The sequence below is a fragment of the Capricornis sumatraensis genome, chromosome X, assembly GCF_032405125.1.
Source record: "Capricornis sumatraensis isolate serow.1 chromosome X, serow.2, whole genome shotgun sequence".
In the NCBI taxonomy this organism is placed as follows: Eukaryota; Metazoa; Chordata; class Mammalia; order Artiodactyla; family Bovidae; genus Capricornis; species Capricornis sumatraensis.
In genome coordinates this window covers 148566851-148589733 of record NC_091092.1, presented here as the reverse complement: position 1 = coordinate 148589733, position 22883 = coordinate 148566851, and the positions used below count along the sequence as shown (strand labels likewise).

General features: G+C 51.5%; 1 protein-coding gene across 1 annotated transcript in view; it reads left to right on the top strand.

Annotated features, from left to right (window-relative positions):
- The window catches only part of CD99 (CD99 molecule (Xg blood group)), a 30783-nt gene extending 9375 nt beyond the window's left edge, over positions 1-21408 (top strand). Inside the window, exons 2-10 of the mRNA XM_068962496.1 lie at positions 2206-2235; positions 4091-4132; positions 5855-5902; positions 6755-6823; positions 8503-8550; positions 9528-9596; positions 14647-14760; positions 20174-20227; positions 20422-21408. Of these exons, the coding sequence (XP_068818597.1) occupies positions 2206-2235; positions 4091-4132; positions 5855-5902; positions 6755-6823; positions 8503-8550; positions 9528-9596; positions 14647-14760; positions 20174-20227; positions 20422-20447 (500 nt within the window). The 3' untranslated portion in view covers positions 20448-21408. The remainder of the gene's footprint in view (positions 1-2205; positions 2236-4090; positions 4133-5854; positions 5903-6754; positions 6824-8502; positions 8551-9527; positions 9597-14646; positions 14761-20173; positions 20228-20421) is intronic.
- Positions 21409-22883: the final 1475 nt, after the last annotated feature.

Genomic DNA, 22883 nt, shown 5'->3' with positions numbered 1-22883 from the left:
TATTCACGCGCATGCGCACACACACGTATATGCACTTGTGAGCGCGTACCTGCGGCGTGCACACATACGCACCAGGGTGAACGTCTCCATCGCTTAGTCATGTCTGACTCTCTGCAACCCCATGGACGGAGGAGCCTGGCGGGCCGGCCATGGGATGCTCCAGGCAGGACCACTGGAGTGGGTCGCCATGCCCTCCTCCAGGGGGTCTTCCCGACCCAGGGACCGAGCCTGCATCGCCTACGTGGGGAGGCGGGTGCCTTACCTTCCGAGCCGCCTGGGAAGCCCAGATGTAGGAGTGTGTGCGTCTGAGTCTTAAACCCCTTACTCACCGCCCCACCGCCACTTCTGCCTTTTGGGAACCACAAGTTTGTCCTCTGTGTCTGTGAACCTGTTTTGGTTTTATAAATAGCCTCACTGGTCTAATGTTTTTTTTACATTGTTCACGTCAGCGATACATGATATCTGGCTTTCTGTGTCTGACTGACTTCACTGAGTATAATCGTCTCCAGGTCCACCCATGTGGCCGCAAATGGCATGATTGCATTCTTTTTTTTAAAATAATACCTGTCTGCCTGTTCTTAATACACACATGGGGAAAAAAAATCACACACAGAGACACACTGCCCCAAACTCTACACACCCAAACTGCACACATCGGCATAGGAATCCCCGCCTGTACACACACCGCAAATCCACACATCCACACTGCACAGACAAAGCAAGCACACGTACCTGTACGGATACACTCATGCAAACACCCCATACCACACACCTACACACCAACCCCCGTGGGTCCCAAGTGAGTGAGAGTCGCTCAGTCATGTCTGACACTTTGCGACCCCACAGACTGTAGCCCCGCCAGGCTCCTCTGTCCATGGGATTCTCCAGGCAAGAATATTGGAGAGGGTTGCCATGCCCTCCTCCAGGGGGTCTTCTCGACCCAGGGATCGAACCCGGGTCTCCCGCATTGCAGGCAGATTCTTTACCATCTGAGCCGCCAGGGAATCCCAAGCCACTCTGTAAATGGGCACAGATACATACACTCACACAGTCAGTCACTCAGCACACACAGCTGCCCGTCCGCCAGCATCCACACAAAAGAGGAAGGGAGAGGGAGGCGGTTCTAGTCTTTCTGTGTGACATTCTGCAGGACGGAACATGTCGTGACCGTCTGGAGCTTCCCGGTGATGAAAGCGGCCTGTTAGATGCCCGGCACTTCCTGAGGTTGGGGGGAGGGGTGGTGCGTGTCATCTTTGATTTGTGCACATTTGCAAAGACCCTGATTCTGGGGAAGATTGAGGGCGGGAGGAGAAGGGGGCGACAGAGGATGAGATGGTTGGAAGGCATCCCCGACTCACTGGACATGAGTTTGGGTGAACTCCGGCAGGTGGTGATGGACAGGGAAGCCTGGCGTGCTGCAGTCCATGGGGTCGCAGAGTCGGACACGATGGAGCGACTGGACTGAACGGAACAGAGATCCTTCAACCGGCCACCATTCTCCTTCCTGCTGACCGGACACTCAGCAGAATTAGCTTGGCTTTTCTTCATTTCATCGTTAATTGGAAATAGAAATAGTGTTGACATCGTTTCAATAAAGCAGTCAGCAACCGGATAGAACAGCAGCGGAATAAAGGCAGTTTCCCCCCTTCTCGGCAGCAGTTAAGAAAGGAAAGGAAAAGTTACCCTTTTCCGGATCGTCTGGTGTTTCTACAGGAAGTGCGTTTTGGTTGTTTAGTTATAGACAGGTTGCTATGCCAAGGGTTTTCCTCTCCACGTTTTTCTCCGTCGTGTGTTGGAAATTGGGCTTTTCCGGTAACTCAGACGGTGAAGAATCCTGGCAGTGCAGGAGACGCGGGCTGGATCCCTGGGGCGTGAAGAACCCCCTGGAGAAGGGAATGGCTACCCACCCTAGTGCTGGAAGCTGTTCCTTGCCGATTTCGAAAGACCTGCTTTTCTTTATAGAATAACTCACGTGCAGAGTTATCCTGGTTTCCCGCTAGTTTAATTGACGTTAAACCCGGAGATCGTCGACAGTCTAAAAACATCAGCTGACATGTTCTTACTTTTAGGCTTCAGGGTGAATATTCCAAGAGAGAACTCAACACGTGATCCAGCTTCCAAAACCACGCCCCCTTTTTATTGTTTTCTTACCTTCCGAATTTAATTTTTCGTAACTAACTGAACTGTTTTTTTTTTTTTTTCCAGATGATTTTGATTTATCGCTCGCCCTTGATGGTAAGTGAGATTGCAAGCATTTTATAGACTTGGAGTATATTCTATGCATTCTATAGTATACTATTTTCTATTCCATATTACTACAGTAAATCTTTTGAAACACGTCTTAACGGCGATCACCAGACTCACATTTGTTGAGGAAAATCGAGATGCTCTCACCGGGATACGTTAATCCTTTTTTTTTTGGATTGAATAACTTCCGTACTCTGTGGCGGTCAGGAGGCCACACGGGATTGCCAGGCGCTTGGAGAAGTGGGTGGTCCCCCGTGAGTGGTCCTCGGTGAGCTGATTTCCTGTGGACTGATCTCTCATGGGCTGATTCCCCGTGGGCTGGTTTTCCATGGGCTGGTCCCCTGTGGGCTGGTCTCCTGTGGGCTGGTTTTCCATGGACTGGTCCCCTGTGGGCTGATTTCCTGTGGGCTTGTCCCTCGTGGGCTGGTTTTCTGTGGACTGGTCCCCCGTGGGCTGATTTCCTGTGGGCTTGTCCCCCGTGGGCTGGTCTCCTGTGGGCTGGACTTTTGTGAGCTGGTTTCTTGTGGGCTGATTTCCTGTGGGCTTGTCCCTTGTGGACTGGTTATCTATGGACTGGTCTCCTGTGGGCTGGTCCCCCATGGGCTGATTTCCTGTGGGCTTGTCCCTCGTGGGCTGATTTCCTGTGGGCTGGTCCCTTGTGGGCTGGTGTTCCATGGACTGGTCACTCTGTGGACTGGTCCCCCGTGGGCCGGCCCCCCGGGTCACCCTGACTCCATCCCTCATCCTGAGGCCGCATCTCCCCAATCTCCGCATCTCCTTTCACGCAGCCACTTGGCGTCAGCGCCTTGCCATCTCCCAGCCTCCGTCTCGTAAGGGCCCTCGTCTGTAAGGGTCTGTGCTAACCCACCGTGAACCCCCACCTTCACCAACGTTACTTGCAAAGACCCTCTTTGTAAAGAAGGTCGGATGCTGAGGCTCCCGTGGAATCTGGGGGCCCAGGATCCATCCCAGGACATCTCTTTTTAACTCCTGGGGTCCGATGCGGAGGCGTCAGTGAAACCACAAGAGCAGCAGCGTTCCCAAAAGCCATCGGTTGGGAGTGTTGGGGAGGGGGATAGTCTTATTCTTGACGGTGGGAGCCTTCTTCTGCTTGGCTGCTGGGAAGAGGTGCCCTGGAGGTGTCCGTGGTCCACATGATCTCAGCCCCACTCTGCCTTGCTGCCCAGAGGGTCAGCCTCGGTGGGAGTCCCAGTTGGCCAAAAGGGTGCTCCGCCTAAGAAACCAGAACAGCCTTTTAGTTTCAGCCAGGGGTCCGCCGTCCCCCAGCTCCCCAGCTCCTGCAAAGGCCCCGAGCTCTGCCCCGTGTCCTGGTGCTAAACAGCTGTTCTCCGGGCTTCCTCTTCCGCTCCTTGGCTGCTGGCTGAGCTGTCTGGAAAACATGATGCTTCAGACATTCTCTGACTCTTTTTTTTGTCCTCTGAAGTGTATTTATTTGGCTCTGCTGGGCCTTTGTGGCAGACCGTGGACTTTCACTAGTTTTGGCGAGCGGGGGTTACTCTCTAATTGGGGTACACGGGCTTCTCATTTTGGGGGCTCCGCTTGTTGCAGAGCAGGGGTCCTAGGCCACGCAGGATTCAAGAGTTGGATCTTGAAGTGATTCAAGAGTTGTGGGAGCGTGGGCTTACGTGCCTTGTGGGATCTTCCCAGATCAGGGCTTGAATCCCTGTCCCCTGCCTTAGCAGGGGGATCCTTAACTCCTGGACCCACCCAGGGAAGACCACCCCTCTCTGACTCTTTTTAAGGAAAACAGGAGAGCGTGGAGGGTTGACTGTGTTTCCCAGCCACCAGATTTCCTGGCTGAGATGTCTTTTCTCTTTCACAGATGACAAGAAACCCACTCCTCCTCCACAAAAACCAGCGCCCGGTAAGAAGCAGAGATGCTCAGCGTCCAAAAACACAGCGCAGAAGCTGTCACGCACCCCGCTTTCACCAGGAGCTGGGGGAGATGCACACGGCTAGATGCCCGCAATGGGTACAGCCTGGTTCATATTTGAACGATGCTGTGATGTCTCACGTCCAGCAGCGGCCGTAAAAGAGCAGACGCTGACACTTCGGCGAGGCGCTCTGGGGGTCCCGTGGGAAGCGTCTCTTTATGCCGAGTATCTGTTACTGGATTTCAATACTCATCTCTCGGGAGGAGCAATTTTAGAAGCTGGGACCCTCTTATAACCCGTGAGCAGACTCAGATCTCAGTGTCCACGAGGACCACACCTGATGTCACTCACCCTTTCTGGAAAAATCTCAAGGTTCAGAAACCAGTGACAGAATTGCCTAAGGATCAGATTCACTGGGGTGTGGGGGCGGCTTCCCAGGTGGGGCTAGTGGGAAAGAACCCGCCTGCCAGTGCAGGAGAGGTAAGAGACACAGGTTCGACCCCTGGGTCGGGAAGATCCCCTGGTGGAGGGCGTGGAAACCCACTCCAGTCCAGTACTCTTGCCTGGAGAATCCCACGGACAGAGGAGCATGGTAGGGTACAGTCCATGGGGTTGCAGGGAGTTGGACACGACTGAAGTGATTCAGCTCACACACACACACGCACGCACACACGCACGCACACACACACACACAGATTCACTGGGGGTTAGCCACCCAGCATTCAATCAATGCCCAAAGTTAACCGAGCTCTTATCACTTATTTATATATATATATGTATATATAACAGCTCCGTTTAATTATTGGATTTCTCATGAAAAAAGGTGAAAGTGTTAGTTAGTCATGTCTGACTCTCTGCAAGTCCGTGAACGGTGTAGCCCGCCAGGCTCTTCCGTCTGTGGGACTGTCCAGGCAAGAATGCTGGAGCGGGGTTGCCATTGCCCTCTCCAGGGGATCTCCCTGACCCGGGGATCGAACCTGGGTCTTTTGCATTGCAGGCCATGTCTTTACTGTCTGAGCTACCAGGGAAGTGTCATGAGTAAAGGATAGCGTTGCTCATGTGACTCTGTGTTTGACCCACCCACGCGTGCAGAACATGCTGGCTGAGTCACTGTTGAACTACGGAAATGTGTACCATCACGAGCTCCCTGGAACGCTGATGGTGTTTCCTACGTATGACTCACGATGGCTCAGAACCTTGTGCTGGGTGGGCACAGAACCTCTCCTGGGTGTCTCTGGGACTTGTGTCCTTAAGACAAAGAAGGCCACCTCTAAAATCTCCAACCCTCTGAAACATCACATCAGTTTATCGAGCACGCCTGGGCCAGCCGAATCACTTTTTCACCGGGTGTGAACCCGAATCAGGCCACGGGTTTCCGTTGTTGTATTATAACATCTACGTTGCCAAAGTCACGGGCGACTTGGGAGAGTTGGTTTCAGGGTGGACAGTCAACGGGGAAAGAATTGTCTGCAGACAGAAGTCGGAATTCCAGCTTGGTCCAGGGGGGCCATAACTGATCGATAGATACCTTTCAGGATTTTGATTTTTCCCTTTGGTTCTTTTCCTGGAAGAGAAGAAGGGTGTGAACACAGTCAGGAGTTCCATATTGTGGTTGATACAGACTGATAAGCTATACTGTCTGCGTCGGAAGCCATTTCTGCAGAACTTCAGTTCACGCAGAACTTCAGTGTTCACTGTTTTTTCTCCTTTAGGGAATGATGACTTCGATTTGACCGATGCCATTGGTGGTGGAGGAGACGGTAAGTAGTCTTGTCGGAAATCTCCTGTGGGTCTGACCTGGTTATTGGATCGTTTCAAAGAGGCTTTTTTCTCTTTTAATTAAATCAAATGAGTTTGCCCCCCGGAAAAGCCTAAGGAACGGGTGTTATTGTTTGTTGGTTTTGAGCTTTTGGCTTTTGTCTGTCTTCTTTGGATTTAGAACTTACGGTGTCTTCGGGGATGTGAGACAGAGTGAAAACACCCTGGGCAGGGCTGGCCTCGTGGGGTCGTGGGGTCGCGCTCAGTAGGTCTTCCATCCTTGGTGGAACGAAGGCTGTGTGGCCGCTGTATTCAAAATGGTAGCACAGTTTGAGCAAGGATATGCAAAATGCATTCTCAGTTTGCACCGGACCCCACAAATTCTGTGGCGGGCCCAGCCACCTGCTTTATTTGCTATCGGAAGTGAAGTGTTACAGCTGGATGCTGACGGACAGAAACCCGCAGGTGGCTGCGCGTACGTATCCCGACCGTGACAAGGTGTCCCCGGCCGTGACAAAGGGAACACTTCCGTTTCCCACAGTCCGGTTAGCCAGCTGTATGCAAAGGCTTCCCAGATGGCGCTTAGTGGTAAAGAACCCGCCTGCCGCTGCGGCGGACGTAAGAGACGTGGGTTTGATCCCTGGGTCGGGATGATTCCGTGGAGGAGGGCATGGCACCCCACTCCAGTATTCTTGCCTGGAGAATCCCATGGACAGAGGAGCCTGGCGGGCCACAGTCCATGGGGTCGCAGAGAGTTGGACACGCCTGGAGCGACTTAGCACCCACACGTGCAAACGCATGTTCTGTTTTCTTGACCTCAGAGTGCTCATAACTGCAACTGTCCTCTTTCACAGATGACCGAGTGTCACCCAAGCCGCCGAAGCCAAAACCTCAGCCAAACCCCAAGCAGCCTGGCACTTCTGGTGAGACCCTGGGGCTCCTGGGGCTCCTTGTGTGTGTTTCAGAGTTCAGTGACCTCTATGTCAGCTGAAAGGAGGTCATTCCAGACTTAGCGTGATCCGACAGTGAATTATGGCAACCCAGTCCAGTGTTCTTGCCTGGAGAATCCCAGGGATGGGGGAACCTGGTGGGCTGCTGTCTATGGGGTCGTACAGAGTCGGACACGACTGAAGTGACTTAGCAGCAGCAGCATTAGTGAATTGGAGAAGGAAATGGTGACCCACCCCGATATTCTTGCCTGGAGAATCCCATGGACGGAGGAGCTTGGTGGGCTGTAGTCCATGGGGTTGCACAGAGTTGGACACGACTGAGCGACTTCACTTACGGTGAATGCTCTGTACAAGGGAATTCCAATTTTCCAGTCTTGGAAAGCAGTATTCAGAAAGATTTCTTTCTTTTTTTTTTTTTTGATATGATGTTTAGTTTGCTGATTTTACTTCCAAGATTGCAATGGAAATTAAATAAAAAAGAAAAACAGTGTAAGATTTTAAATATAGAGAATCGACATGGGAAAGCATGGGCTTCCCTGGAAGCTCAGCTGGTAAAGAATCTGCAACGCAAGAGACCCCAGTTTGATGACTGGATCTTGAAGACCCCCTGGAGAAGGGATAGGCCGCCCACTCCAGGATTCTTGGGCTTCCCTGGTGGCTCAGCTGGTGAAGAATCTGCCTGTAATGCGGGAGACCTGGGTCCCGTCCCAGGATCGGGACGATCCCCTGGAGGAGGGCATGGCAGTCCACTCTAGTATTCTTGCGTGGAGAACCCCACGGACAGAGGAGCCACTCATCCATACGCACACGCACACACACACGCACACACACACACGCGCGCGCACGTGCACATGCACACACATAGATGGAAAAACCTGCGTTTCATGATCGAGTCTGTTGCTGTTGGTGGCAGCATTCCAGAGAGCCTTCTCCACGAGTTCTTTCTCTATTCCCCGTTGCCCACCGAAACTCTGCATAGTCCGCTCCTGGAAACCACCCTCTGTTTCGGGGAGCTTGCCCAGAGGATGGTGGATAATTTTGAACAGTGGAATTTGTCTCATCACGGGCTCCCTGGGGCAGGAATACTTTCCCAGGAGCATCTCACGATAACTCAGTAAGTCCGCGTTGGGTGGATACATAAGCTCTCCCAGTTGTCTCTGGGACTCGAAAAAGAGTCTTTAAGAAGGCAGCATCTGAAACCATCAGGAGTCTTTCATTTTGTGGACAGAAAGCATCCTTTTATGGAGCACAGCTGGGTCAGTTGAATCCCTCTTTCAGTGGGCACTAGCCTAGATTTGGCCACAGATATCTGTTCTTACATTGAAACATCTGTATTGCGAAAGTCATTGGCAACTTGGGAGGGCTGGTTATAGGGTGGACAGTCAATGGGAAAGAATTCTGTGCAGGCAGAATTTGGAATTCCCGCTCGGCCCATGGGGCGTAATTATAAGTTGTTTTCATTATCTTGATTTCGTTTTTCCTTGTATTTTTCTTCTTGACCTTACATTCTTCTAAGACTGTGAAAATGGTCGGAGTTTGGTTTTCCTGTTGAGGTTTTGGTCAGCCTGATAACGCGATACTGTCTGTATAGAAAGCCATTTCTGGTCTTCGTTTCACGCACAACTTCAGTCTTCACTATCTTTCTCCTTCAGGGAGTGATAACTGGGATTTAAACGATGCCCTTGATGGTGGACGAAAGGGTAAGTAGGCTGCCTTAAATCTCCTACGTGTCTGACTTGATTATTTATCATTTCAAAGGAGTGTGTCTCTCTTAAAGATGTCAAATTCGTTTTCACCGGGAAACCCTGAGGAATAGGTGTATGGTTTGTGTGACTGAGTTTTTGGCTTTTTTCTGTACACCGATAAGAAAGGTACATCACGAGCCCACGCGATAGGGGAGGATCAACCAGGCTGGGGAGGTACCTGGACACGGGTACCTTATCTTTTGTTTTAGAACTCTTAGAGTCTCGGGGGTGTGTAAGGCACTTTGAATACCATTGGTCGGGCTGAGCCTCACAGGCACGTGGGAACACGCAGGAACCCCACACTCACAAGGGGCACCATTTTCGGTTGGACAAACAGAGGCCACACTTTCGTCGCTCACGGTTCAGTGTGGCCGCCGTATTGAAATTCCTGGTACGGTTTGGAGCAAGGACATGCAAAGTGCATTTTTCACTCTGCACTGGACCCCACATGTTCTGCAGCTGGCCCAGCCATCTGCTTTATCTTCTGTGGGAGAGACAGGAAGTGAAGGATTATAGTTGGATGCCGACAGACACAAATGCGCAGGTGGCTGTGTGTACGTTCATCCCCAGCACGACAAGGTGTCCCCGGCCGTGACAAAGGGCACACTTCCATTTCCCACTTAACTGTCTGTACGCAAGCACTTCCCAGGTGGTACCAGTGATTAAAAAAAAAAACCTGCCGGCCCAAGGCAGCAGACATAAGAGATATGGGTTTGATCTCTGGGTCTGGAAGACCCCCTGGAGGAGGGCATGGCAACCCACTCCAGTCTTCTTGCCTGGAGAATCCCTTGGACAGAGGAGCCTGGTGGGCTACAGTCCACAGGGCTGCAGAAGAGTCGGACTCAACTGAGCGACTTAGCACACACGTGCAAACGCATGTCTTGCTTTCTTGACCTCAGAGTGCTCACAAGTGCAACTGTCCTCTTTCACAGGTGGCGAAGCGTCACCCGACTCACCGAACTCAAAACCTCAGCCAGACCCCAAGCAGCCTGACTCTAACGGTGAGACCCTGGGGCTCCTGGGGTTCCTTGTGTGCGTTTCAGGCTTCCGTGATCCCTGTGTCAGCTGAAAGGCGGTCATTCCAGGGTTAGCGTGATCGTACAGTGAACGCTCTGTGCAAGGGAATGCCGATTTTCCAGTCCTGGAGAGCAGTATTCAAAAAGATATTTTTCTGTTGTTTTGGATTCGGTGTTTAGTTTGCTGACTTTACTTACCAGGTTTTAATGAAAGCTCAGAAGTATTCAATGTGATTTTTAATATAGAGAATCAATCTGGAGAAACATATGAGCTTGAGCAACAGCTCTTTGTTTTTTCTTGATGCTTTTTGCTTTTTCTCACCCAACTTCGCGTTCTCAGAGTCATTTGACTGCTATCAGTTTTCTGAGTTGAAGAGCTGTCGAAACTTCCCATTTTGAGTGGACTTTTTTTGTTCATTGAAATACATTATTTGTTTGTATATTTTGCACATTTATGTATTTGTTTGATGGCATCACCAACTCAATGGACGTTGAGTTGGAGCAAACTCTGGGAGATGGTGATGGACAGGGAGGCCTGGCGTGCTGCACTCCGTGGGGTCGCAAAGAGTCGGTCAAGACTGAGTGACTGGCTGAACTGATTTATTTGTTTAATTTTTAACCTGGAAAAATAGGAATAGTGTCCATCTTCTAACACAGTGAAGGGGATTATTCTCTCTAGTATTTTATATCCGTTTAAATGCAAGCAATGGTAAGTGAAACTGTCAGCGTTTAACTCATACTGTGTTATATCGCTGTTGTTCACTTGCCAAGTTACGTCCGACTCTCCACGACCCCATGGACTGCAGCACGCCAGGCCTCCCTGTCCATCACCAACTCCCAGAGCTTGCTCAGACTCATGTCCATCCAGTCGGTGATGCCATCCACCCACCTCATCCTCTGTCGTCCCCTTCTCCTCCTGCCTTCAGTCTTTCCCAGCATCAGGGTCTTTTCCAGTGAGTCGGGTTTTCGCATCAGGTGGCCAGAGTATTGGAGCTTCAGCCTTAGTGTCAGTCCTTCCACTGAAGATTCAGGCCCGATTTCCTTCAGAATGTACTGGTTGGATCTCCTTGCAGTCCAAGGGACTCTCAGGAGTCTTCTCCAGCACCGCAGTTACAAAGCATCAGCGGCGCTCAGCCTTCTCGATGGTCTGACTCTCACATCCGTACACGACCGCTGGGATAACCATGGCTTTCAATGTACAGACCTTTGTCAGCAATGATCTGTATCTGTGTTTGCTTTTTAATATGCTGTTTAGGTTTCTCACCGCCTTCCATCCGTAATGTCAAACTTTTCGCTAACCAGTATTCCAGAAGCATTTTCTGAAGTTATTTGCAAGTTCTAATCGTATGAGTTTTCTTGGCAGTTAGGTGCGACCACACCTGATGGCTAATTCCGAAGATGGTGTGTGTCTTCTGATCGTTCAGAATGACGGGTCTTAGTTTATCATAGTTTAGAACGTGGGTGTCCCAGGGGGTCAGCATGGGCGTAGGAGGCGGCCTCTTAGGAGGGTGGGGGGTGGTGGAGGGTGGTCAGCACTGCCGAAGAGCCCGCGTGATGGGGGAGAATCAACCAGGCTGGGGAGGTACCTGGACACAGAGCTGCAAAGCAGACAGACAGTGCGCACACACACTCAGGCTCAGATACAAGGCACACGTGCCCACGTACATGCGCAGCACTCGTTCAGTACATGCTCGTGCACGCAGACACACACATGTGCACTCACGTCCCTCTGGGCGCTGGTGCAGTGGGCCCCTATGCAGTGTGCACGCTCTGGGAAGCACACGCACGCATACAGGCACACGAACACACACACAAACATGAGATGCATATCCATACACACACATGCGCGTGCACACGCCTGTTAGTTGGAAAAACCTGCATGTGATAATCAAGTTTGTTGCTGTCGGTGGGAGCCTTCCAGAGAGCCTTCTCCACGTGTTCTTTCCGTATTCCCCGCTTTCCCACCCAAACTGGCCGTCTCCCAGTCCTGGAATCCCTCTGCTTTGGGCAGCTTGCCCAGAGGACGTCCTGGATAAATCGAGCTGTGGAATTTGTACCATCACGGGATCCCTGGGGGCAGCAACGATGTTTCTCACTAGGGACTCCGGCGATCCCTGTTGGGTGGATACATTGCAAGCTCTGCCAGCTGTCTTCCTTAAAACGAAGAAGGCAGCCTCTGAAACCATCAGCAGTGGTCACATCATTTCTGTCCAGCACAACGGGGTTTGGAACATCCACGTCGCGGAAGCTGTCTGCAGCTTGGTAGAGGATGGTGGTTATCCATTGGACGGTCAGAGGCAGAGAATGCCCCGTAGGCCGAAGCTGACGCTGTGGCTCAGTTCTCGAGGCCTAATTGATTTATAAATTACCGTCATTAGTTTGGTTTGGCTTTATTCTTCTCCTTGAGGAGGAGAGTGAGATGAAAGCAGTCAGGAATTTGGTATTTCTCTGGAGTCTTTGTGCTTCCCTGGTGGCTCAGCTGGTAAAGAATCCGCCTGCAATGCAGGAGACCTGGGTTCCATCCCTGGGTCAGGAAGATCCCCTGGAGAAGGGAACAGCTACCCACTCCAGTTCTCCGGCTTGGAGAATTCCTCGGACTGTATGGCCCATGGGGTCGCCAAGACTCGGACACGACTGAGCGACTTGCACTTTCTTCTCTCTGGTCAGTCTGGCATTCTGTAGCATCCGTGCCGAAAGCCATTCCTGCCGTTCATTTCAGCTAGAATTTCAGTGTTGAGCGTTTTTCTCCTTTAGGGAATGACGAGTCCGCTTTAAAAGATGCTGTTGGTGATGGAGGAAACAGTTAGTAATTAGCCTTAAGTCTCCCATGTGTCTGACTTGCTCATTCATCATTTCAGAGAGGCTTGTCTCTTTGAAGGAAGTCGATTGAGGTTTCACTCGGAAAGCCTAAGGAACAGGTGTATTGCTTGTCCTTGTTGAGGTTTTGTCTTTTATCCCTATGCTTACTTTCATTTTGGGCTTTCTGGGTGGCTGCTGCTGCTGCTACTGCTGCTAAGTCGCTTCCGTCGTGTCCGACGCTGTGCGACCCCATAGACGGCAGCCCACCAGGCTCCCCCGTCCCTGGGATTCTCCAGGCAAGAACACTGGAGTGGGTTGCCACTAGTGGTATAAAGAACCAACCTGCCAGTTCAGGAGACTAAGAGACGTGTATTTGATGCCTGGGTTGGGAATATCCCCTGGAGGAGGGCGTGGCAACCCACTCCAGTGTTCTTGCCTGGAGAATCCCTCAGACAGAGGAGCCTGGGGGCTACAGTCCACGGGATCTCAAAAAGTTGGACACGACTGAGGTGACTTAGCACACATTGAGTCTGCGGTAGCATTTAGGTCTGTAAAAACCACGTTCAGACCTGAATTTATAAAATTTGTGTTGCTAAAAAATGCTCACCATTATGTGAGCCTTCAACAAATAACTTGAAAGATCAGAGGTCAGACTTGCTGTTGACTAGCTCAGTCGTGTCCGACTCTCTGCGACTCCATGAATCGCAGCACCCCAGGCCTCCCTGTCCATCACCAACTCCCAGAGCTTGCTCAAACTCATGTCCATCGAGTTGGTGATGCCATCCAACCATCTCATCCTCTGTTGCCCCCTTCTTCTCCTGCCTTCAATCCCTCCCACCATCAGGGTCTTTTCTAAGGAGTCAGCTCCTCACATCAGGTGGCCAAAGGATTGGAGCTTCAGCTTCAGCATCAGTCCTTCCAATGAATATTCAGGATTCGTTTTCCTTTAGGATGAACTGGTTTAATCTCCTTGCAGTTCAAACACCGACACAGTCCAACAAATAAGAGGTCGGTGGCTTTGGATTTTTTTTAGACAGGAGATGAAGATCAGGGCTTAAAGGTCAACATTCAGAAAACTAAGATCATGGCATCCAGTCCCATCACTTCATGGCAAATAGATAGGAAAACAGTGGAAACAGCGTCAGACTTTATTTTGGATGGACAGGGAGTCCTGGCATGCTGCGATTCATGGGGTCGCAAAGAGTTGGACACGACTGAGCGACTGAACTGAACTGAACTGAAAATCACTGCAGATGGTGATTGCAACCATGAAATTAAAAGACGCTTAGTCCTTGGAAGGAAAGTTATGACCAACCTAGATAGCATATTGAAAAGCAGAGACATTACTGTGTTTACAAAGGTCTGTCCAGTCAAAGTTATGGTTTTTCCAGTGGTCATGTATGGATGTGAGAGTTGGACTATAAAGAAAGCTGAGTGCTGAAGAATTGATGCTTTTGAACTGTGGTGTTGGAGAAGACTCTTGAGAGTCCCTTGGACTGCAAGGAGATCCAGCCAGTCCATCCTAAAGGAGATCAGTCCTGGATGTTCATTGGAAGGACTGATGTTGAAGCTGAAACTCCAATCCTTTGGCCACCTGATGTGAAGAGCTGACTCATTGGAAAAGACCCTGATGCTGGAAGGATTAAGGGCAGGAAGAGAAGGGGACGACAGAGGATGAGATGGTTGGATGGCATCACCGACTCGGTGGACATGAGTTTGAGTGCACTCCGGGAGTTGGTGATGGACAGGGAGGCCTGGCGTGCTGCAGTCCATGGGGTTGCAAAGAGTCGGACACGACTGAGCGGTGGAACTGAACTGAAGACCCGGGAGTTTGGTTGGGTGAGGTCGCACAGCCTCTGAGTGGTCCCTGCCGGGTCCCCTCTGCTGTGTATTTGTCTCCTCACCCAGGAGCCTCCTCACTAAGCTGGGAGGTCCCCTGCGCTGGTCCTGGGGACGGGACGAGGTGGCGTTTGGCATCCCTCTGGGGAGCCACTTGACCGGATTGGCAGTGGTGTGCATGGCGAGGTGAATTCCGGTTCCAGGGGTGAATTCCAGGCAGAGGCTCTGCAGTGGGGGTTCCCTCTGTGGCTCCCCTGTGGTCCCCGCATCTCAGGCCTCAGCCCTGCTATCTTTCTCCGGGCGGGGCCACCAGCCCGCCCCCATACCCCCGACTCCGTGGTCTCCCCCGCGAGCGTTCCCTCCTGCCCATCACGGCGCTCTGTGCTTCTCTCCGCAGAGGAATCGCCAGGCGTGATCCCGGGGATCGTGGGTGCCGTCGTGGTGGCCTTGGGAGGAGCCATCTCCAGCTTCATCGCCTACCAGAAGAAGAAGCTGTGCTTCAAAGAGAACGGTGAGGCCGCTCACCGCCACCTCCTTTCCGGGGGGTCTGGGTACCGAATATTAAAAAAAGCTAAAACAGAAGCAGAGCTCTGGTTGGCACAAACCGCGGGGACGGTGGCCGAGGGTCCCTAACACGGCTAGAAAACCGGGATCTGACTTTGCCGCTTCGATTTGGGCGCTTCCTGCTTCTAGCCGTGTGTGCTTGTGCAAGTTACTAACCATACCACTTTGGAAGGTTTTTATGTAACGAGGACAGGAGAGGTGATGGTCTGTGCTTTAGACTTCTGGTGATGCTCAGTGAGGTTGTGTGTGAGAGTCTGGACGGGTTGCCTGGCAGAGAGTGCGGAAGGAACGTTATCTCTTGTGATGCATTCATTGTTACTGACACTTGCAGCCACTCTCATCCACTTGCTAGCCCCCACCTGGTGGCTCAGCTGGTAAAGAATCCCCCTGCAACAATGCTAGAGACCTGGGTTCAATCCCTGGGTGGGGACGATCCCCGGGAGACGGGAATGGCAACCCACTCCAGTATTCTTGCCTGGAGAATCCCCATGGACAGAGGAGACTGGCAGGCTCCAGTCCATGGGGTTGCAGAGAATCAGACACCACCAAGCGATTCACACACCTCGTCGTCTTTAGGATAACAGCCATAGCCGTGGGGCTGCCATATTATTGTCTCAACCCACGGGAATTACAGCGGAAACACCAGGCAAGTGGTTCCCTTTTTGCTGGAACCTGGGACCAGGGGATACTCTAAATAGTTGGACGGCCCAGACAGTTCGTAGGGGGAATGTGGAGAATGCCGCAGTCAGCAATGTGGTGATGGGACCTCCGTCAATGGGCATTTGGGCCCTTGTCCTCAAGTCCTGTTAACTTGGGATTTGTGTTGACGTCAGCAGACTCTACTACTTTGAACACAACTGCCCTTTGTGCGTCTCTGGAAGGTTCTTGTCTAGGTCTTGCTTTCAGAATCACTAGAGGAGCGGGTTGTGATATGGTTTGTGGGAGGCCGCGTGGGCCCTCTTCCTGGGAGGAGACTAGAGGTATTTGAGCTTCTCATCCTATGTAAGATCCTGAGTCCTTACTGGGCCGTCTGCCAGCTGATGTTGTCTGCCTAAGGGCCTGCTTCCTGAGGGATCTTGGGAAATTCCCAAGGAGACTTGAGTTGATGCTGATGGAGAGGGAAAGTCAGCCCCGAGGGGTGGAGTCTGACCCTCCGTCTTCCAGCATTTCAGGCCCACAGACACGGTTTGCAGCCCGAAGTTGACAGTCCGACGCGGGCGTTTGGATGCAGGAATCTAAACTAAGCGGCTCTTTTTATAGCCCTCTGTTTGCCAGAGGAGGGTAAGGGTTGCCTGATGGCATCTTATTTCCCATGTGGGTGTGGGTGCCTTCCATCTGGCCGCTCGCAGGAAGGTGTGCTAGACTGGCAGAAGGGTGGGCATCCAGCAATGCCCAAATGGACAGATGACTGAATTCCAGGAGATACTCGTAAAACATCTGCAATTAGAATCCAGGCGAGGCTAGAGGGAACACAAGCCAAGTATATAGATATATATTTTTTTCTTTTGTTTATCCTAGAACAAGTAAAAAGAGCTTCAAAGAGGAAGCCTTCGATGGAAGGAAATCAGTGTTTCCTTTTCCTTTTTATTTTATTTGGCTGTTCAAGGTCTTAGTTTGGCACGTGGGATCTAATTCCCTGGTCAGGGATTGAACCCAGGCGCCCTGCGTGGGGAGGGCAGGGTCTTGGCCACAGGACCACCAGGAAAGTCCCAGTGTCTCTCTTTCAAGTACATTTTCCCCTTGTCTGAAAGATGCTTAAACTCAGAGCTTGGCACTCAAGCCCGGAGACGAGGAAGGCGCTCGACAGGGAAAGTGAGTGCCGGGGTACCAGCCCCAGGATTTTCTGAGAAAACCGGAATGTGTGTGGGCGATCGGCGCACACACGTTCTCATGTGAACGGCAGAATCAGATGCAGAGCGGTGAGGGGTCTTTCTGGCTCGGTGGGGAGGACGCTCCGCGTGGAACACAGGCCTTCCAAAACGAGTTTAGTGCCTGTCATCAAGTTACGTGTTTTGATGAACGGAGATGGTACAGAAACGTCGAAACCTGGTCCATCAGGCGCGGGAAGACCCCAGGGGACCCTTTTTCAGCGTGCTCTGCACACGGGGCCGTTCTGTGAGAGTTGTCTTTTCTGGGCTGTTTCTTGTGAGACGTGCGGAACCCACGTGGAGCTGTGAGTGTGTGGAGTTTCCGTTTCGGAAGGACGTGGCTACCACGGCGGGCCCCGGCGTGTGGCTGTGTTGTCGCTGGACGTGGTGGGTGGCTGACGGCTCGTTTGCTCACGGTGCATCTCCTGGCTGCTCCCTTAGTGTCCCTGGGGGAAGGGGATTCTGGAGGCTTGGGTGACAATGAGCCATGGGCACGCACCCTCCCATTCTCCCCTCTTTTCCTGGCCTCCTCCTTCCAGCCTTCCTCTGTCTGCCTCCCGATCCGTCCTTTCTTCTTTCTCTTCCTTGCTTCCTTTCTGTCTCTCCCTTTCTCCCTTCCTCTTGGTCTTTCTTCCTTTTTCTTTCTTTCTTTTCCTGCCCCCCCCACCGTCCCCCTCCCCCTTAACCCCAGCATCCACTCCAGTGATGCTCTTGCCGTATCAGCCCGTCTCCTTAACTTCTGAGCCCAGCAGACGGACGTATCTCTTAACAGCTTGCTGCTGCCTGCACCCGTGGGCTCTTGCACCCGAAGCCAGGCTCTCAGATATTAATTTCTGATTGATTTTGGTTTTCTTTTTATTTATTTTTTCATTCTCCTTTCCCGCTCTTCCTTTGCAGATGAGTCGAAAATCTAGGGGACGCGTGGAGAACCCCAGGCAGGGCCGTGGAGATGATCCTTTCTGATCCGCCTCTGTCTTGAAAAGCAAACCTTGTCTGCCCCGTTTTTTTCCCCCCTCCTTGCTACTAAGACGTTTCCCCAGGGACGTTTCTCCGTGACCCCTCAGGCCGTACTGTGACGTCTCTATGTCTTCTGCCTTGTCGAAGCACAGAAGCTTGGGATGCTGTATTCGGAGGCGCACTTTGCCTTCAGAGAAGTGAAAACAAATGGAGACGTGGTCCCTTCTAAAGTGGGAACCGACACACACAAACGGGGCTGGGGGGCTTCCGGGAACAAAAACAGCTTTGCCGTCACCTTCCATCCTTGCCCGTTGGGTGGACCATCCTGTCTGCAGAGACCCCCCTCCCCTCCCCGGGGCAAAGCCAGCCCTAAGCCATAGGATATGGCCTTTCACACTAATGATGGAATTTGTAACTTTCTGACTCCATAGCCCCTGGATTTTTACAGCCCATTACCGTGAAGTGTTTTTTTTTTTTTTCCTAACTCTTTCTCTAATTGGTTTTTGCCAATTACGTGAATTTCGCAGTTCTCAGCGAAAAAAGGAGAACCCACATGCTTACGAACAACCTGAAAATCTCACCATCTTCAATTGCTTTTTTGTTTTAATTCTTTTTAATTGGAAGATAATTGCTTTACACGGTGATGTTGGTGTCTGCTGTACAGCAGCGTGACTCAGCCGTATGTATACTTATATTGCCTCCCTCTTGAGCCTCCGTCACACCCTCCGCTTAACCTCCTTCCCAACCCCGACTTAAAATTTCTGAGAATGTCAGTGCAGAAGTCAACGATGGACAGGGTCTATGACCGCCTAGAATTCGTGCATGCTTGCACCCCTCCATAAACACGGAAGTCAACACCGGATCTTTCTTTCCCTTTTTCGCATCAGACCATCTCCTTCTTGCGTGTAAATACGAGTTTTCTTTTTCCAGCCTCGTGCTGAGGGTCAGGGTCGTGTCCTTTCCCAGGGTGGTACAGCCGGTACTGGTCTGGAAGCTGAGTTGCATGATTTGGGATTAGGAACGGGAGGTGGCTTGAGAAGCCCGAAACTGGGTGTCTCTCAACGCTCTTCTCGTGGGCCCATCACCCTCCACCAGTCACCGTGATGGCCTTGACCCTGGTCACTTCCGAGGCCGTCTGTGTCTTTGAAGGGAGTATTCTCGGTTTTGAGGAAATGAAGCCTGCATCTTGGTTAGCGTGCATACATGCTCTGTTGTTCAGTTATATCCAGCTCTTTGTAACCTCATCAACTGTAACCCACCAGGCTCTTCTGTCCATGGGATTCTCCAGGCGAGAATACTGGAGTGGGTTGCCATTTCCTCCTCCAGGGGATCTTCCTGACCCAGGGATCGAACCCTGTATTGTGAGTAGACTCTAACATCTGAGCCACCAGGGAAGCCCTATCCAGCCCCTAAATATCCCTGCATTTCATTCGACTGAAACAAGCTTTATTGTTATTTTCATTCACTTTCTTCCACTTTAACTTTTTAAAATAGTTTATTTTTAGTTGGAGGATAATTGCCTTACAATACTGTGTTGCTCTCTGCCGTACATCAACAAGGAGTTCCCTGGGGGCTCAGAGGTTAAAGCATCTTGCCTCTAATGTGGGAGACCTGAGTTCGATCCCTGGGTGGGGAAGATCCCCCTGGAGGAGGGAAATGGCACCCCACTCCAGTATTCTGGCCTGGAGAATCCCATGGACGGAGGAGCCTGGCGGGCTACAGTCCATGGGGTCGCAGTGAGTCGGTCTCGACTGAGTGACTAACACTATACGCGTTAATATACGAGAGTTACCTTTCTCTTTCTGCCTTAGTTCACTCTGTATAGCAGAGCTCATCCGCCTTGTTTGAACCGACTCCGATGCAAATAAATGCGTTTTGACTGGGAACATCGTGTGGTTTTTTTTTTTTTTTTGGTTCGCTTTGCATTTTATGGAAGCGTCGTTGATTTGACAGCGTGGTGTTGGTTTCTGCTGTACAGCAGAGCGCGTCAGCCATCTGTGCGTTCCTCTGTGATATTTTATTTTTCGGCGCTGCTTTACCCCACGATATTCAGTAGGCGCTCCCTGGGCTCTGTAGTAAGACCCTGCTCTTCATTCATGCTGTATAGAAGAGTTGGCATCGGCTGATGCCTCAGACTCCCAGGCTGGCTGTGCCTGCTCCGTCCCCTCTCCCTGCTGTATTTTGAATTCTGTCTCACACTTGAATTCTGAGCAAAGGATCCTATGCTCACAGTTCCTTTCTGGGGACGGTTGGGGGACCCGCGGGAAGCGTGTTGATCTTCTTGGCGCCGAGGTGTGTTTGAGAAATCGAGGAATGGAAATTTGGAAATAAAAAGAGCAAAGAGGCGGGAACCCCAACGAGGGGGCCCTTCACACCCTGATGGCCGGGGCGGTTCCTCTGCTTTCCGGGAGGGGCTGGGTTCGCAGCTGAGTGGGTCGATGCCGATTCAGCCTGGGAATGATGACGGGGTGCGCTGTCTCTGTATTCACTGCCGCCCCCTGCCCCGACTCGGGCGCGTTTTCTTCTTGCTTTCAGCCGAAGAAGGCGAGGTGAATATGGAGAACCATCGCACCAAGGCTGAGCCAGCAGGTGAGACAGGGTGGGAGCGTTATCCCTCATCATCACCGACTGTCATCCCCAGCTGCATCCCTCCGTGGCCATCTCCCCTCTTCCAACCGCTGCCCTGCCCGCCCACTCAGAGGGTGTTGGCAGTGGAGAGGCCTGGAGAGGCCTTGAAAAGAAAAAAAAAAAATCACATGTTCTTGTGTCTTTGTCCTCTGCAGTTCAACAGACTCTTCTGGAGAAATAAAGACGTTTGGCAGCCAAGTAACCGCAGCGGATCGCGAGCTTGCCTGCCGAGCCGCTCCAGAGATGGGCCGGAGGAGCAGAGATGACCCCCTGGGACCTCGCCTCGGCTTGTCCGTGCCTTCTCCAGCTGGATTCCTCGTTTCACCGCTCGGATGCTTTATCCCGCACTCCCCTCTCCACCACGTCCCCCTCCGCCGGGCTGGGCGGGTGAAACTTGACTTGTGGTGAGTTTTCCATCCACCAGGGGGGAAAATCACACTCGCCTTCTCCACGACCCCGAGGGGGCTTTCCCGTGAGTGCAGGGAACGTCCGACCGACTGATCGCCAAGGCCCATCCAAGTTGCCAAATTCCCAGCCATCATTGTTCAAACGCCACCGAAGTTCCCCGAGCGGAAACTCTGGACCGTTTACAAACTGCCTGTAAATGGAATGCTTCTGAAACCATTGACTCTTTAACGAAGTGGGCGTTAAGCCTCAAGCAAGTTTCCTCAAAAGTTCTTTCATTTCTCGTGAATTTTTTTTTTTTTCCCACACCAGACTAATAAAAAGAAATTTAGAAATCAAGTCCTATTTACCTAAATGTCTTGCCGGGAGGTGCCTTTTAAAGAAGGCTGTTGGAAATTTAGTGAAACTAGTGACGCGGCTTCCCAATTCCCTTTTCTGTAAGACAGACATCACCCTAAGCACTAGCTCGTATTTCTGGCATTTGCTTTTGTCTGTTCCTTCCCTTCTTTGCTCACATTGGTGGTGGCGCTTTTCTTGCTAAGTCTTGTCTGACTCTTTGCGGCCCCATGGACTGTAGCCCGCCAGGCTCCTCTGTCCATGGGATTTCGCAGGGAAGAGTACCGGAGTGGGTTGCCATTTCCTCCTCCAGTTGATGACATTGTGGGGAAAATATTTGTTAGCAGCCCTTCTGCCCTGCATCAGATTCTTTCCTGTATCTTCCATGTAGGTAAATGCCAGGAATTTGTTTTTTATGATGTTTATAACACATTTATCAGCCTCCACGGGAGAGCTTGGTTTAACTGGGGCGGGGGGGGGGGGGGCACACTGTTTTGTGAGAGACAGTCGCCTGTATTTTCTAACATCTTAGAGTGTGGGCTGAGTGCTTTGCTCTTCTCTTGGCTATTAGCAATGACTTCTCCGCCTTTGAAAGCAGTTCCTCCACTCACAGCAACGCACACGCCACACGGCTTCCAAAATGCAGGCTTTCCTGTGTTGGCCAAAACGTTCGTTTGGCTTTCGATAAAAATTAAAGACACGTTGTTCGTTTTCGTCCACAGCTCTAGCGAGCAGCGTGTTCATTGAACGAACCTTTTGGCCAACCCCATACAAGGGCTTCGCTTGGGGTTTTGTGTTTATCTCGGAAAGCGTGCAAGCCTTGATGTTGCAGACGGGCTGGGCCCCATCCATAGACTTCCCTCTCCAGAAATAGGAGGTTGTTTCCCTGATTTTCTCCAAGCGCAGGCTTGCTTGCGTAAAGCGCTTAGGGTAGTTATCCAGGGTAGCAGCATTTACCTGAGTGAAGACGTAATCTCATTACTGATGATGGTGTGAAGAACCGTTGAGTGCCTCACGTCAGTCACCGTGGATTCAAAGGTATGATGTCAGCACCCCTGTGTGGGCGGCCCTCACAAACCACCCAACCTGGGGAACGGCTGCTGTCAAGGTATGGCCTGGTCACTCTGTCGCCCCACGCACTGCAGCCCCACCAGGCTCCTCAGTCCATGGGATTCTCCAGGCAAGAATCCTGGAGTGGGTTTTGCCGTTTCCTTCTCCGTCCAAAAGTTCCTTTGGGTTTTTCTGAAACATCTCACGAAAAGCTCAGAATTGACTTTTTGGCCAACCCCATCTCGGTCATGAATTCTGGGTCTTTCCTGCTTGGAAGCTCAGAGAGACTTCTATCAGTTGTTTTGTGGGGTGGTTTGCAACTGAGCCATCTCCTTATTGAAGGCTCAACACCACTCTCTCCACGAGCCCTCCTCCCGTTGTTGAAAAGCATTGGGAGTTTCCTTCTCAAGCTATTACCGGAGACCGCCACCTGTCTATTGAACTTGCTCTGTCTTGGACGCTATGATAATTTTTGCATATATGAAAAGATTTTTTAAAATGAAGATCTGAGTATTTCTCATATCCATTCATCGCTTCATAACGACAAATACCTGTGGCCTCGGGTGTGTACAGGGGTGCTCGTGACATCTGGGTTCTACAGGACAGAACAGACATAAATGTCTTCACTCAGTGGAAGGGGTCGACCAGTTGTCAAGAGCTGAGAGCTGGCTGAGTCAGTGTGCTCAGGTCCTCTTGCTAACGCGTTCAGGTCACCCGGTTAACAGAGGGAGCAGAGAGTGTCCACATTCACCCTCAATGAGTCATCAGAGCCCGAGCTCTGACTTGCTTTATGAAAAGAAAAAATGTGCAAAGTCTCTTTGTAACT